The sequence below is a fragment of the Patagioenas fasciata genome, chromosome 1 (genome assembly GCF_037038585.1).
Source record: "Patagioenas fasciata isolate bPatFas1 chromosome 1, bPatFas1.hap1, whole genome shotgun sequence".
In the NCBI taxonomy this organism is placed as follows: domain Eukaryota; kingdom Metazoa; phylum Chordata; class Aves; order Columbiformes; family Columbidae; genus Patagioenas; species Patagioenas fasciata.
This window is the reverse complement of record NC_092520.1, coordinates 120,924,744-120,940,856: the sequence shown is the minus strand read 5'-3', so window position 1 is coordinate 120,940,856 and position 16,113 is coordinate 120,924,744. Positions and strand designations below refer to the sequence as shown.

The window sequence follows — 16,113 nt, the reverse complement described above, 5'->3', positions numbered from 1 at the left end:
AATGTCAACTATAGCAACAACACCAATGAAGAGTAAGTACTGATCACTTCCAAACACCTTTCTACTAGTAGCTCCTTCTCTTTTTCCCTTTCCAGCCTAGCAACACTTGTAGTATAAACTCCTTATCTCTTCCCAAGCCTCTCCTAAGAATATAGTTTAATTATAAAGAAAGATCTAGTTTTCTTAGTATTAAAAGCATCCTTAGTATTAAAAACATCCTTTATGTTCCCTGCAAACTTCTTTTTGTCTGAAGTTATCCTTATCTCACAAGGATTAAGCACTTAGTCCCTATCTCATCTAGTTCAGCTGGCTGATTTTACTGTGTTACCAATTGATTTATTAATTCTTCAGGTTTTAAATGAGATTTGTGTATTAATTTTCTAATAGTGATTTTCCTCTTTTAACATGCTAGTCCCCTTCTGCAAATCAAGTGCCACAAAAAATTTCAGGTTTTCAAATGAGAAGCGGGTACTGATCAGAGTACCTTGAAAACACTTGTGTGTGCAGTCAAAGTGAAAACTGACCATCTTTTTAAAATGTGTGTTTCAGTTCAGCAGATGTTGTTGATGTAGGTGTAGAGAGAGTGACAGGTAACGTAAAAAGACTTGCATTGCAACAGAAGCTCTGACAGAAGCTGTCCTTTGGAGTCTATTTCATATAGTTGCCAAGATATTTCACAGTGTTACACCAAAGCGAAATCTCTTGAAATGGTGAAGAGCTCTTGAAATTTGAAATCACCCAACACCAATATTTGTTGCATGTCTCAGACCACAGTTATCTGAGGACACGTCAGCTCTGTAGCATCCAGCAGCAGATCTCTTGTCACACATGATGATGATTTTTTTTCATTGCTTTCCAGGTGAAACCAAATGTTTAAAATAATAGACACAGGTTTTTATTATGTCAGAAATACTTCAAGGAAACTGTTGTTTTTTTTCTCCAAATATCTCCATCACAGATGAGCTCAAACTGTACTTTTAAAATGATGATGCAAAAGCTTTGTGCAAATACCTGAACAAGAAGTCTTCCTGTTCCTGAAGAAAATTTTTTGTTTGGTTTGCATAACTTTTATGAAAAAGGAAAATCCATGTGCAGTGAACAGTGACAGAAATGTGCAGAATTTTATTTAGACTGGAATAATAAAAGTGCTAAAAGCCTGGAGCTTGCTAGTCAGGGCCCAGAGGACCAATTAGGATGGAAATACTGCTTTCTTACACTGTTTCTGACAATGACTCATGTACCTTGGGCAATGCTTTCATCCTTCCAATGTTTAATGATTTTTAAATGAAGACAACACTTGTCTGTCTACCTGCCTGACAGTCTGGAACATACTTGATTTGCAAAGTACTTGAGGGATGAGAAAGGCAAATATCTGACTCATTCAGAGACTATGACAGTGTTTTCACAGGGGTTGATGAAGACATGTTTTCTGAGTCTGAAGATGCACGCTGCTTTCAGCATGCTGGAAACATAGAATGGATGCCCCTGTATTGCTGTCAAAGAGAAGAGGCACCAACATCTTGGATTCCAGTTTACTCAATAGCACTGATAAAGAATAAAAGATTCAGATCTTTTTGAAGCTTTGGGTTTTTCATTATGTTAAAGAACTAAGAGTGGCTGCCCATGCGGAACTGTAGGTGATGCTTTGAAGTCTTTGATTATGGCCAACCTTTACCCTTTAGTGACTTCCACTGCCAGACTACACGTACATGGGAGTACAATAAGTTGAGAGTTACCACAATAGAGAGATGAACAGAGGCCACAGAAATTGAAGAATCTTAAATGTGAATCTGTAGGTGACAGATGAATTTGTGGCAGATCTCAGACCAGAGAAAAAGAAGTATTGGCATTAGATGCTGTGTGAAATATAACACATAGGAGGAAGTTAGAACTGTCAAAGTATTCCCTTCCAGAGTTCACCACCACTGAGACTTTTTGATTGATTCTCTGTATCAACCTACTTTTCCTTGCATAACAACATCCACAAATGTACAGTGGCCCTACTATTTGAAAATTACATTTACTCATAGTTCTTCCTTTCTGATAAGAAAGCCAGACATTTGAAGTATCGAGGAGCTACTTTAACACTAACAACAACAGCAACTGTGAATTGGCCTTTAGATCAGGCACCATGCATAGTAATACACAGTGACATCTTGACATGTTTCTTAGATAGGAAGGAGTTTTTGAGGCTGATTTGGAAGAGAAGCAATAAAAGTCCAGGGGAGTTGTGGCAAAGAAATAAATACTTAGCAGCAGTTCCCACTGCCATTTAGAATCAGCCTTGGTAAATGAAAAACTGTTTATTTGAGTTGAAATGCGTGTACAAATAGAAGACCAGTCAACCCAAAGGTTCTTTTCTCCTCCAGTTATGCTCCCTTGCAGTGTCTAATTTGAAATGTTTCAATAGTGTTGGTCAACTTGGTAGGTATTTCCCTAGACATGGGGGAGTGTAGGATTTCAGCATTTTTTAGCAAATGAATGTGGGCTTTTCCAAATTACACTGTGATGCTACATCATTATGGAAATGCCTAATGGTGAGAACTGGAAGAGGTGCTTGTTGCTGACAGGTGAAAGCTACTACTGTCTTAAAATCGGTGACTGTTGTCTTCTGCCTTGTAGTGCTTTCTTCTTCCTGTAACAAGCACATTAATAGACAGGACTGCTATTCACAGCATAGATTTTTCTGTGAGCTGAGTAATACAAGTAAGTATACATGCAAAGCACAAGTGAGCTCACTAAACTTTTCACCTGTTGGTTCAAATCCAGTAAGCAGCACTTTTTCAACTGTTATTACGTATTCTGTCTTTGCTGTGAGATGTTGCTCTCATTGAACTAATTTGTCCTTTATTGACACTAGTGCAAGGGAAAACAAGACCCAATCCTGACAGTTCAGAGGACAACATGTAGCTTCCATGGGAGCAGGAGTCCCAGTTTTCATCCAAACTGGATCTTATGTATGGGGAGTTATGTTTCTATATGCCTTATCCATACCCTCTAGTGTTTGGAACATTTAGTGTTTTATGTCTTACCAATGGGGACACTTCCTGCTTCAAGGAATAAAAAAAATTCTAGTACAAAATAGGGAGATCTTAGATATTCAATTTTCTGCTTGTGCAAATTAGTGCAGCTCTTCAGCTTACATGATTCTTGACCAATCCCTGTAGCAAATTTAGCCTTAAGTTTGACGAAATCTTAGGAAAGATGTTTACTTTCTGCAGTTTTGAAGAGGATGTGTAGGCCTATCTGCATAAGTTGACATAGCTCAAGACTTTTCATACAAAGTTCAGAATGGGAGAAGTTAATTCCATCTTTATATCTGGCTTATCACATTGTAATGAGCTAAAGGATGTACATACTTGAACAGTATGAAAAACCATATCTGGAATTAAATCTTGCAGTGTGGGTCTGTGCTGGATACTATGGAACGATAGGATATAATTCTGTTAAATGGTCCATAGTTTACTTTATTACATGACAAGCAATTAATAAACATGGAGACAATCGTGATTCCATTAAGTCTAGGCAGAATTCCCACTGATGTGAGTAAGGATAGAACTTCATGCTTAGTGCTCAGCCTTTCAATACAGTGGCAAACAAATACAGGCAGAGCAACTTGGGCATGGCTTCTCTGATCACACATGGACATCCACATCTGAGCTAGGCAATCCGTTCTACCTCTACAGTTGATGGGAAGAAAAAAAAATGCCCTTAGGGCACATGTCTTCTCGTAGATACGGACTGTCTTGTAGATACACTGGATCTCTACTACAGAGGTCTAAATTAGGTTGGCTTAATCATGTTTACTATAAAGCATTTATAAAATGGCTACTATGTAGTTAAATAAAACACACCTCTTTTCTGAAGTTGCTGTGTTTGTTCAAACATTGACTAGGATTCTTCTCCAAGGCAACAGTTGAAACCAGAGGTAATCAACCAATTATAGCCATGTTGGTTTTAAAGAACTGTGAGAGAAAATTTTCATTTTGTTTTATTACCATAAAAGCTTCAGACAGTGACTGTAGGGTTTTGAATACGCAAAGAATGTTGACAGGTTGTTAATCCATTTCAAGTTCTATTATAACTTGATAGACTTCTTTTTAAATGCCTGAGTTCTAAAGAATGAAACAAACTGGAAGCGTTTGGTTAAAATCTGCCTGGTGCACTGATGTCAGAATAGGTCAAGAAAGTGTGAGTGACTAATGCATGGAATCAGCCAGCTGGTTACCTGATGTGTTAGTGTGGTGGTGTCAGTTCAAGAGGCCTCAGCCTGTAAACCATTGTCACCAGTTGGATCCCTGTCCTACTCTGTCTGGAGTCTAGTCTAGTTTCCTGTACCTCGACATCCACCCACACCCTTAACTGCTAGAATATCGGTAATATTGCTAAGCCTTACGTTGTGTTGTACAGCAAAAAGGAAGAAAAGAAAGAGGTTAAAGAGGAGAAAAAAGAGGAAAAGAAAGAGGAGAAGAAGGAGGAAAAGAAGGAGGAAAAGAAAGAGGAAAAGAAAGATGACAAAAAAGATGATAAAAAAAAAGAAGAGTAAGTATAAAGAATTAATATATGCCTGTGACACACCTCCGACACTACAAAACATGGTATGGCATGTCATCATTACACTTCCACCACAGTTATTGTTCTGTAGACTGCAGAATGTTAGCCTGTCAGATCTTTAATATGCTTTTCCCTTTGGAAAGGTGCAACTGCTCAGCAAACTCATTGCATCTTTAAGACCTGTGTTTAGACCTGTCACAAACAGTTTCCAGATGTACTTAAAAGTTTCGTTATTACACTGACTGACATATTTGCTTACTTAATATGATGCTGTTCATTACTGGTGTTCGCTAAAGTTTGCTTCTGCTGATGAGGAGATGCTGTATTTCTGCAAGAAAATGGGATCATTTCAATGCTTTTGACAGAAATGGATCCTGCTCTTGTTTTGTTCCCCCAAAACTGACCCAAACATAGTACTATTTAGTCTTATGAGTCATAAAAAATAACAGTGGTAGCTGATAAAAAGGTAATACATTTGAGCTGACTTCACAGTTAAGGAATATGTGAGGGTAATATACTGCGAGTTTATACATATGTGTGTGGTGGCATGTGCTCTGTAGGCATGGGGACACGTAGTTAGGACTTGCTTCCAGATGGAATCTGCCTGATCTCAAGATCTTGACTTTCTTAATCAAAGCTTTATTTTATTTGAAAGCCTTCCTTCTAAGCACTTTCTTCCAGCTTCAATTGCCATGTAGTGAAAACCTGAGCTGTGAAGATGGCAAACACTTTTTAGAATAAAACTGCTTCTTCTAGTAACATTGTCATCTCACATTCAGCTGACAGCAAGAATAATGCCAGAAGTATGCACAAATATGAAATCAATTACGATTACATTTTAATATTTTTAGATTCCTGGGGATTAGGAAGAGTCGCACAAACACCTATCCAAGCCTTGCCTGGTCATGCACTCTCCACGCTATTATGCAGTTCACAGATCATGCTATGTTGAAATAACTTCTGGAGCTGTCGACCTCCCAATCCACTAATATATAATTTCTCTGATTCCATACATGCCTAACGCTGGCTATACCGCATCAACCTTTCTCTTGCTGGGGAAGGGCACTTCTGAGAGTACTCTACATGTGCCATTAGCCGTGCTGTTCTTTAAATCTTCTCTGGATTCCAGGCCCGTATGCTTCATCTAGTATTTCTCACTGTTCTGAGGCCTAGGGAGCCAAGACTGTGAGTGTGTGAAATGTGCTTTTATATAATAATACATGTTTTAGTTCTAGTCACACACTAAGTGTATGTGCACACAGGTTTACTTGTGTGAACATGTATTTGAATATCTATGTATTTTACTTGTTTAAATGTGTGCTCATGAAGTCATTTCAGTAATAGGATTTCCAGAAACATTAACATTAATCTGCAAATGAAGGTTCTTTCTCTAGCAGTGGACCATAGCCTTCTAGCTGGAAAGATAATAAGAAACATTTAACGTTTTTCCTTTGTTTTCAGTGGGGGTCATATGCAGAAAGGGTGTGGTTTTGAGTGGGGGCAACGTGACTGTCTCTGTTTTTCTTTTCACTCCTACTTTTTCCAAAGTTGGGTCAGGCAAATAATATTTGGTATCTCATCTGGAGCTGCCTGCATGAATACTTTCTCTTCTTAGGCAACTGTGACCTCATGAGATGAGTGACCTCCAGAATAGGGAGATCCAGCAGGTCACTTCATTAAATTTCCAGTGTAAATCTGCCCGTTTTACTTTACAGGAAGAAAAAAGAGATCTTTGTGATAGATCCTTCAAGCAATATTTACTACAACTGGCTGACCATTATTGCAGCACCTGTATTCTATAACTGGTGTATGCTAGTGTGCAGGTATGGATTTAAGTTAATAATTATGTTAGGTTTCAATTTTAGTGTCTTGTGTTTCCTGTGTAAATCACCCGCTTATCTCCCTGCAGTATTTTTTGGGTGACTTACCTAGAAGATTGACAGTTCATATACCCTTAGGGATATATGATGTATGTACCACTGGGAATAGACGGCCAATGTTTCTTTTTATCTTGTCTAAAACCAGTTTGTTCTAACTTGCAATGAGTGTCTCCATAAGAGCTGTCAGTGGCCTTTGCATGCCACCTGGTGGCAAGCTACAGGGATTGGCCGTGGCCACGACAGCCTCTGTAACCCCGGCTGGGGCAGGTCTTCCCATCAACCAAGAGAGAACAGAAGGGTATGGGCAGTGTTGGGTCATCTTAAATTAATGTCATGCATCTGTAGATGCTTGAAGGGTGGAAGGATTTTACTCAAGTATTTATTTTCCCTTGTAAAACGTGGAAATAATTTTGAGTCAAAGTAATGAAGTGGTGTGGAAATGACTCACCTAAGCTCTGTCAGATGAAAGGGAGAGGTGAGGATGGCTTGCCACTTAGAAACAAATATTTTATTTGGGAATTATCTTAATGGAGATGCGTATCCCATGAAATCCGATGCATGTTTGATTGTAGGATATGTGTATTTCTCTGTAAGTGCACTTGTGTGGCAACTACGTGTTTGGGTTTTGCTCCTGGCCTAAACATCTAAAAGATCCTAGAGTCTGTTTAGACAGAGCTCTAGTGTGCAGATATCTAGGCATGGAGCTATGCTGCCCTTAATTTTTCAGTGCTGGTAGTGTGCACTAACATGCTGCTAGGAGACACATTGCAAGAACTCTGCTTATGCAATTGGTGTATTATTATTACTATTATTATTTTTAATTTAATTTAATTTTATTTTTATTTTTATTATCTTTGTTTCTTTAGAGCCTGCTTTGATGAGCTACAAGTTGACCATATTAAAATATGGCTGTTCTTGGATTATGGCTCTGATATCATCTATGTTCTCGACATGTTTGTCAGATTCAGGACAGGTGAGTCTGTCTGGGGTTTCGCAGTGTTTTCAGATACAGCATGGATCTATAAAGGCTGGAAACAAATTCCTCTCTGGGGCCCAATCAGTGTAGTAGCCTGTCTCCAGCAAAGCCCAGATGTAGAGGATTTGGGAAGACGAAGTCTCTGACCAGCTTGGAGTATTCTAAGACTGGACATCCTGCACTTCAATTGTCTCTAAATTTAGGTCTACCAGTGCTTAATAAGCATGCCAGACACTGACTGAATAACCACTGTAACAGCCTGTGTGGGGAAGGGGGGGATAAGGCACTTTGCATGTCATGATCACTCTGTGCATGATATAATGCTTGTGCTCATTAGATTGGGCAAGAAATCAAGGCACCCCTCAAGTGCTGCATTTTCTTAGCCGAGTTGTGCAGCACAGAAGTGATTATTGAGTTGGTCAAGAGCAAGACCTGGTCTCCGCCTTCAGCCTCCAGTCTGCAGCACCCTGCCTGGAACCAGCAGTGCTGCCACCAGCTCTATCTCCTGCAGCCTCTGTGAGGTCCTGGCTGGGTCTCCCAGTGCCTGGTGGTGGTTATTGGGTTAACCCAGGAGGGTGGTGGTATGGGGTTAACCCAAGCACCTCTGCTTAGGTCCCGCCTTCCTGAAGGAAGTGCGAACCTGATGGATCTGTGAGGACCATGCCACGTCATGTGTGAAGTGGTTCTCTTCAGCTTCCTGTCCCTGCTTTTGTACTCCAGACAGGCTGAGAAGATTCTGTATTTGCACATGCCCGGCTGATAGAGATTCTAGCCTTAAAGGGATATCTGTTTTAAGCTGAACAAGGTTGTAACACAGGCCTAAGCAATGATGTACAGTGATCCATACCATTAAATTGCTAGAATAGTCTTTGATGTACTTGGTTGCATGCACTGTGGTCTATGGCAGCCAGCACTCCCTCAGGCAGTGTCTGGGCACAGCTGGAAGGACAGCAGAGGTTGGGTGTTGTTGATGGTGTCATTTTTGAAGGGGGCTGGGAGAACTTACATGTGAATAGAACCTGTCATGGTGGCTGGTCTCGAGGCCAGAGAACATTTCCTGGCTTATTCTGTTTACTGGTACAGATACAGCCCTAAAATGTCTCTTGAGAGGGTCGTGAAAATGAGAATTCTTTTAAATCTTTGATCTTTAAATTTTCTTTTTTCTTTTTTAAATTGTGCTGACAGCTTGACATTAATTATGGCTTGTGACAAGTTGTAAACATAATTACAAGACAGAGGCTAAAAATGCTGTCACTTTTGGAAGCGCACAACTCATGGCAAGCCAAATTCTTAAATGTAGCAGGTGCCTTGTTCAACAGGAAAGTCTATTTCAGATAGCAGCCTAAATCAAAATTTGAGGCAGGGCAGGGGGCTTCATCTTCTTTGTATAGTTAAAATTTCAACAGTGGTAACTAAATTTCTCTTCTGCAGTTACATATGTTATTGTAATGGGAAAGAACCAAGCAGAAATTGAGCATGTCCAGGGTAATGCAGGTTATAAAATTTCCAGGTCTGTCCTGATAATGATTTTACAGTTGTTCAACGTGGTTAGAAGGCTGGCATTGCAGGCCTGGACTGGAGCTGCAGACTTGCTGCAGAGACCTCCTGAATGCTTCAGTGCAGCTGCCTGCTGCAGTTTGAAGCACTAAAAATAAGGGAATCACTTCTTTTAGGTGCTGAAAACTTCATCAGCTCTCTTAACTAGCCCTCCTGGGTCTGGCTGTGCCTGCTGCCTTTTTCTGTAAGTCTGCAAGGTCCATCTCCCCTGGGGTCAGAGGTCCTGGAAGCCTTTGAGGAAGAGTGTGACTCCTCACTGTCTATGGACAGCTTTGATCTGGGTTCTAGACAGCCCCACAACTACCGTGATCCACATCAGGTTCTCTGTACTGCATTCCTGTCTGGCTGCAGGGCCTCTCTCACTGTGTTTCACCTATTTAGTGACTGTGTCCTGAGGAATGATTCACATCTCTCAGCAGGAGGTCATAGAATCACAGAATGTCCTGAGTTGGAAGGGACCCACAAGGATCATTGAGTCCAACTCCTGTCCCTGCATATGACAACTCCACAGTTCACACCATGTGTCTGAGGGTGTTGTCCAGTCTCTTCTTGAACACTGTCAGGCTTGGGGCCATGACACCTCCCTGGGGAGCCTGTTCCAGTGCCCTCTGGGGGAAGAACCTTTTCCTCATGTCCAACCTGAACCTCCCCTGGCACATCTTCCTGACATTCCCTCAGGTTCTGTCACTGGTCACCAGAGAGAAGAGATCAGCACCTGCCCCTCCTCCTCCCCTTGTGAGGAAGTTGGAGCCCCATGGGGTTGCCCCTCAGTCTCCTCTTCTCCAGGCTGAACAAATGCAGTGACTTTAGCTGCTCCTCATAGAGCTTCCCCTCCAAACCCTTCACCAACTTTGTGTCCCTCTTCTGGACACTCTCTAGTAGCTTAATATCTTCTTTTTTATCCTGTGGCACCCAGAACTGCACACAGTGCTCCAGGTGAGGCTGCACCAGTGCAGAGCAGAGCGAGATAATCACCTCCCTTGCCTGGCTGGTAATGCTGTGCTCAGTGCACCCCAGTTGTGTGCTCAGAACTTCCCGCATTTTGATGCTTTCAAAAGGTTTTACGATAGGAGTCCAGTTCTTTGAGAAGACAAAAAAAAAAAAAAGAGCTGAGGAGCTTTTATCCCCTTTCTGGAGGAATGTGTTTTCAAAGTTACTTTTTAATAACTGTGAGTCAGAAATGCATGTTTCTGGGAACTTTCCTGTTTAGTTGCATAATTCTGTTAATAAGGGCATATTCAAGCAGCTCTTTCAGGAGGTTTCTGGGAGGTAACATATTAATGGCACAGGAACTACTGCCACTTGTAGTCACCATCAGTTTGCAGATACCTAAAGACAGATACACACATATACATGAGGCAGCTGTACAGATACACACACATACATGAGGCAGCTGCACAGATACACACGTATTCCAGAAATACAGCTGTGCTGTGTACGGCAGAAAGAAATGCAGCTTGGTCTTCATCAGCAGATGCTTTGCTGAGAAAGTTGCTGCTTGTAGATTGCTAAAGGATTAGCAAAATGCAGTAATCCCCAGCACACAGGGGATGTTTTGTTTTTCTCTCAGTGGACTTCTCCTGGCTGGCTTGGTGGGCAGACAGTTGAACATCTCCACTTGCAATTGCAACATTTTACAGTGCATTCGTTGTTCCTTTTGGAACATTTTCAAGATCTCGTGCTTTCTGAGGTACAAAAAAGCACTGCGGCTGTGCTGCTCAGGCAGCCTTTCTGTGAGAACTCTCACACAGATGCAGTTTAAGGTCTTTTACTGCAGCTTATGTCTTCTCATATTTTAAAAAATCTTATACTTTCCAAAGTCTTTTGAATGAAGAAATACCAATGTACAACATTCTGCTTAGTAGCTCTCACTAGAAACACACAAAAGGTGCAAAACATTTTCCCCAACTGAAAAGGAAAATCCTGTCGGCTTTCACATTGGACACGAGAGGAGAAACATGGCTCGGGGAAGAAAAAGATGGATTTCATTATCTCAAGGGTAGCTATGTTGTCTTGAAGAAGGTTCCAACAATCCATTATACCTACTTATTCTTGGTATTTAGTTTAAAATATTCCACTCTGATTTTATACACAATTGTTTAACACTTGCTTAACTTTAGGTATGACTCATGGCAACAATTCATGAAAAATGAGACATTCGAATCTCCCCCTCCTTTTTTTCTTTTTTCCTTAAACTTATCTAAAAGACAAAGGTACAGCTCTCCCAGAATAGAGCAGAAAGGGGCAGGGAGCACTGCGGTAATCATAGAGTCATTGCTCTACACCATTATATATCAGCTTTGAAACGTAACTGAAATATTTCAATTTGCAACTAAATATTTTTTATTAAATGAACTCATAGTGTATCAAAGCCTGTGTGCGTAACAGTACAAATCTTAGTGTTCTCAGGTATCTGCAATGTAAGTCACTCGGTACTGTTGATGGTATTTTTATTCTAACAAGTAAAATACATATTTTTATTCTTTGAAGGCTTCCTTGAACAAGGCTTGCTAGTTCAGGATGAGAAGAAATTACGAGATCATTACACCAAAACACTGCAGTTCAAACTGGATGTGCTGTCTCTTGTGCCAACAGACCTGGCATATTTGAAGCTTGGTTTGAACTACCCTGAGCTGCGATTTAACCGCTTGCTGAGGATTTCTCGGCTGTTTGAGTTTTTTGATCGTACAGAAACCAGGACAAATTATCCAAACATGTTTCGTATTGGAAATCTTGTCTTGTACATTCTTATTATCATCCACTGGAACGCCTGTATATACTTTGCCATTTCGAAGGTAATCGGATTTGGAACCGACTCTTGGGTCTACCCCAACACCTCCATTCCAGAGTACGCGCGTCTGTCTAGAAAGTACATTTACAGTCTGTACTGGTCGACGCTCACGCTGACGACCATCGGAGAAACGCCTCCTCCGGTGAAAGATGAGGAGTATCTCTTTGTGGTCATTGACTTCCTGGTGGGTGTGCTGATCTTCGCTACCATCGTCGGTAACGTGGGCTCCATGATTTCCAACATGAACGCCTCCAGGGCAGAGTTCCAGGCCAAGGTCGATTCCATTAAACAGTACATGCATTTCCGAAAAGTGACCAAGGATTTGGAAGCCAGGGTTATTAAGTGGTTTGATTACCTCTGGACCAACAAGAAAACGGTGGATGAGAAGGAAGTTCTCAAAAATCTGCCTGACAAGTTGAAGGCTGAAATTGCCATCAACGTCCATTTGGACACACTGAAGAAAGTGCGTATATTCCAGGACTGTGAAGCTGGACTTCTCATTGAGCTGGTGCTGAAACTGAAACCTACGGTCTTCAGTCCTGGGGACTACATTTGCAAAAAAGGAGATATTGGGAGAGAAATGTACATTATTAAGGAGGGAAAATTGGCTGTGGTGGCAGATGATGGCATAACCCAATTCGTAGTCCTAAGCGATGGCAGCTACTTTGGTGAAATCAGCATCCTAAACATCAAAGGTAGCAAATCTGGCAACAGGAGGACAGCCAACATAAGGAGCATTGGTTATTCTGATTTATTCTGCTTGTCTAAAGATGATTTAATGGAAGCCCTCACAGAATACCCAGAAGCCAAAAAGGCTCTGGAAGAGAAAGGGCGACAAATTCTGATGAAAGACAATTTAATAGATGAGGAAGCAGCAAAAGCAGGAGCTGACCCAAAAGACTTGGAAGAAAAAATAGAAAAACTTGAAACAGCTCTGGATACGCTGCAGACGAGGTTTGCTCGGCTCTTGGCAGAATACTCCTCATCTCAACAAAAGGTGAAGCAAAGACTTGCCAGAGTAGAAACCCGAGTGAAAAAATACGGTAGTGGCACTTTATCAGTTGGAGAAGCAGAGGCTGAAAAACCTGAGGAGGAGAAAAAGCAGTAGTGGAGCATTTCTATTTCTTCACTTCTTGGAGAAGGCTGAAGCATGTGAAAGCCATAAGTGTATGTAAATATGTGTGTGCATACATAGACATGATTATTTTTATATGAACTAAAGAGAATCCTTTTTAGTATTTTTAACTGAAGTGGTATTTTCTTGTAAATAGAACATTGGCACCTTCTTAGGGGGAGATTTTGGTCTGGCACTTGGGTACCTTTTTGTACTGGGAGTGGGTTTCTTAAAAGTCACGCTCAGAATGTCTAGTATGTATGGTACATGTAGGTCTTCATACACTGTCTTGTCCCACACATGTTGCGTCAAGAAGGCTTTGAACTTAAAGTAGAAGAGATCGGGTTTTTTTGAGGGCTTCAAAAAATGTTTATAGGGCACATGCTCTACCTTGCTACCTTAGCAGCCAATTAAATGCGTGGATGCACATCCAAGCTTCTCAAAAACTTTTGTTCTTTCACTGTGAAACGTCTGGGCCAACAGCTGGACCACAGCGCAGCAGCAGCACGTGCCCAGCCTGCATCTTTAGTCTGAGTCTTCCTCATGAGCTGAGCTCTGCGCAAAGGACCATGCGCACAGAGTGACGGTGCTCACTTGCATCCTTGCTGGCACGGTCTGCCACAGCCTTTGCCACTCTGCGACTGCTTCACCTGGAGAGAGAGAGGAACATCCATCCCCGATTTTTTTAGTGGCCCTATCCACGCCAGTAAAACTCTCACCTGGAACGTGAAGCTCACTGGTGGAAGGCACTTGTGGCAACACAGCTTCACTGAACTGGGGAAGAGAAAGGAGGGAGCCTGCTGTATGCAGCTTCTAGATGGAGAGTCTTGAGTGAATTGCCTCTCAGCAAGTGGGCAGTCCTGGAGGGAGGCTGACAGAGTAGAAATCCGAGTGAAAAAATACTCTCTGTCCTGGAGAGTCCCGCACAGGCTGGCAAGCACAGACAGCCTGTGCCCACCAGCTTTTAGCCCCCAGCAGGGTTTCTGCAGGGCAGAGAGAAGAAGCCCTGAGTTGCAAAGTCTTCCATGCTGGTAGGCCTGTGTTTTCTTCCTCTTTACTTCATTGAATGATGCCTACTTCACCTCCTTTCGCTATTTCATAGAATCATTGTGTTTGGAAGAGACCCTCAAGATTGAGCCCAACTGTTAACCTAACTCTGGCACTATACCATGTCCATAAGAACCTCATCTATATTATATGCCTTTTAACTGCCTCCAGGGATGGTGATTCCACCACTTCCCTGGGCAGCCTGTTCCACAACTTCCCAATCCTCTCTGTGAAGAATGTTTTTCCTGAAATCCAATCTGAACCTTCTCCAGTGCCAGCTTTTCTCTAAAGTAGTCACACTACCATATTTCCTTTATTAAGCACAAATGAAGGTCATATTTGCACAGGTCCTGCTCCTGGGAGCCCAGTTATGCTGGTTGCTTTTCTGCTTGCAGCAGAACAGTTGTCTCTGCCAGTAGTCTGGCTCTGAGGCGAATACGCAGGTCTGGTGCAGTCTGCTGTGACAGTCAGGGCAGAACGGTACGGAGGTTTCTTGCTCTGTCACCTTGCAACCTCAGGATTTGCCTCCTACGTACCCTCTAAGCCTCTTCCACCCTGCTGCTTCCACTTTTGTTCCAAGCTTCTCTCCCTCCTGCTGAGGGGATTTCTCCAATATTCTCCCACTGGGAAGATATTAGCTTTCATTTTTTTTTTTCCTGTACTGTTATGTGGCTTTCCCAGTGTTACTTTTACCTTCTGGTACCTCACTGACTTCAGAAGTCTATGGAGTAGCAGAGGCTGTTCAGCATCCACAGGATGGAGGCAGCAGGATCCTCCAGCGGCACTGGGTATTGCCACGGGCAGTAGCCTGCCTTTAGTTGTCCTCAGCCCTGACCGAGGAGCCCTAACAGCATGTGGGAATAGACGGCCTGCTGGAAAATTGGTGCAAAACCCACTGAGAAGAGGAGGGTGGTTTAACCAAATGCTAATGAAATGAAACCGCTCAGAGTGAGTACCAGTCTCTGGGCAAGCGGCTGTCCCCCACCTCATGACACTTTGCTAGAAACACTGGCAAAGGGACCACCAGGTGACAGATGTCCACACATGGCCCATGTCTAAACTCCTGTTGTCAGCAGCTGATAATTCAACTAGACTTACATATCTACTGTAGGCTGGGCTTAAACCTCTATTATCAAGATTCCTACTGACTATAACAAGGGCTTGAGAAAGTTAGTTTAGGTCTAGTCTAGACTGGGAGTTCTAGTCTAGACTGGGAGTTCTAGTCCTTCAGCTGAATCTTGTCTTTATTTTCCTCATGGGCTTGAGACAAAAGTGGGATGTACAAGAGGCTCCTTGTAGCAGGGGTGAGTTGCTGAAAGCACCGGCAGTGTGGGCACAGGAGATGAAGACACAGGTGCTGCAGGCACAGGTTGCTGAAATTGCAACTCTGCCCTGGTAACAGGCAGGTTCTGCACTCACCTGTGAGCTGATGTTCACTGTTGTGTTATGCAAACACTGTATCTGGTTGGGGTATCATACTTTCAGTTGTGTTGTGCATCAGTCATCATTCTCTGTAAATATGTAACTCTCTACCCAACATACTACAGCTGTTCCAGCCTACTAGGTATATACAAATAGGACTGTTTGAAGTACTATTTATACCTCTTAAACTCCACAAACACAAGACTGCTTCATTACCTGATGGATCAGAACAGCCTAATGTATCTGTTAAATACATATTTGTTCTTCCTTTTCACGCCTCTTGATCTGGTTTTCATATGCCAGAAGAAGAGCTATTTTTATCCTGTTGGCTTCAGTCACTTTGAAATATACAGCTTTTGGCATGATGAAACCACATCTTTGACACCTTTCATCTCTTTAAGATGTTTCCCCTTCTTTAATGTGGTTACAGCATGTACATTAAAATATTCTGAGTAACATTCAGGCAACTCTGTGTTTTCTCTTATCCATGTCCCTCTGGATTTTAGCATTTTGTGACAGACTTTGGTCACACCAATATTTCATGGCCCAGAAAAATCATTAGCTGGAGCAGAGAGATGAAGTGACAGAAAACCAAGTGGCAGGGGTGGTGTTCACCCCTCATTCTAGAGCAGCCAGCACACTGCTTTGGTCCCGTGCCCAGTTTTGACACCATCACTGTGTTTGCAGGTCCCACATGGGCACAAGAGCCCAACCACCACCCTGGGGGTGCTGGGCTCCTCCTGCTGCTGCCCTTCTTCTCCAGTTGCCCCTT

General features: G+C 42.2%; 1 protein-coding gene across 3 annotated transcripts in view; it reads left to right on the top strand.

Moving 5' to 3' along the window:
- CNGA3 (cyclic nucleotide gated channel subunit alpha 3) overlaps nt 1–15,119 on the top strand; it is a 36,586-nt gene extending 21,467 nt beyond the window's left edge. The window contains exons 5-8 of one of the 3 annotated variants that reach the window (XM_065844836.2): nt 4,411–4,542; nt 6,270–6,377; nt 7,301–7,407; nt 11,458–15,119. In XM_065844836.2, the coding sequence (XP_065700908.1) occupies nt 4,411–4,542; nt 6,270–6,377; nt 7,301–7,407; nt 11,458–12,866 (1,756 nt within the window). In that variant the 3' untranslated portion in view covers nt 12,867–15,119. The other 2 variants (XM_071813595.1, XM_071813592.1) reach the window with 2 other exon arrangements.
- Nucleotides 15,120–16,113: the final 994 nt, after the last annotated feature.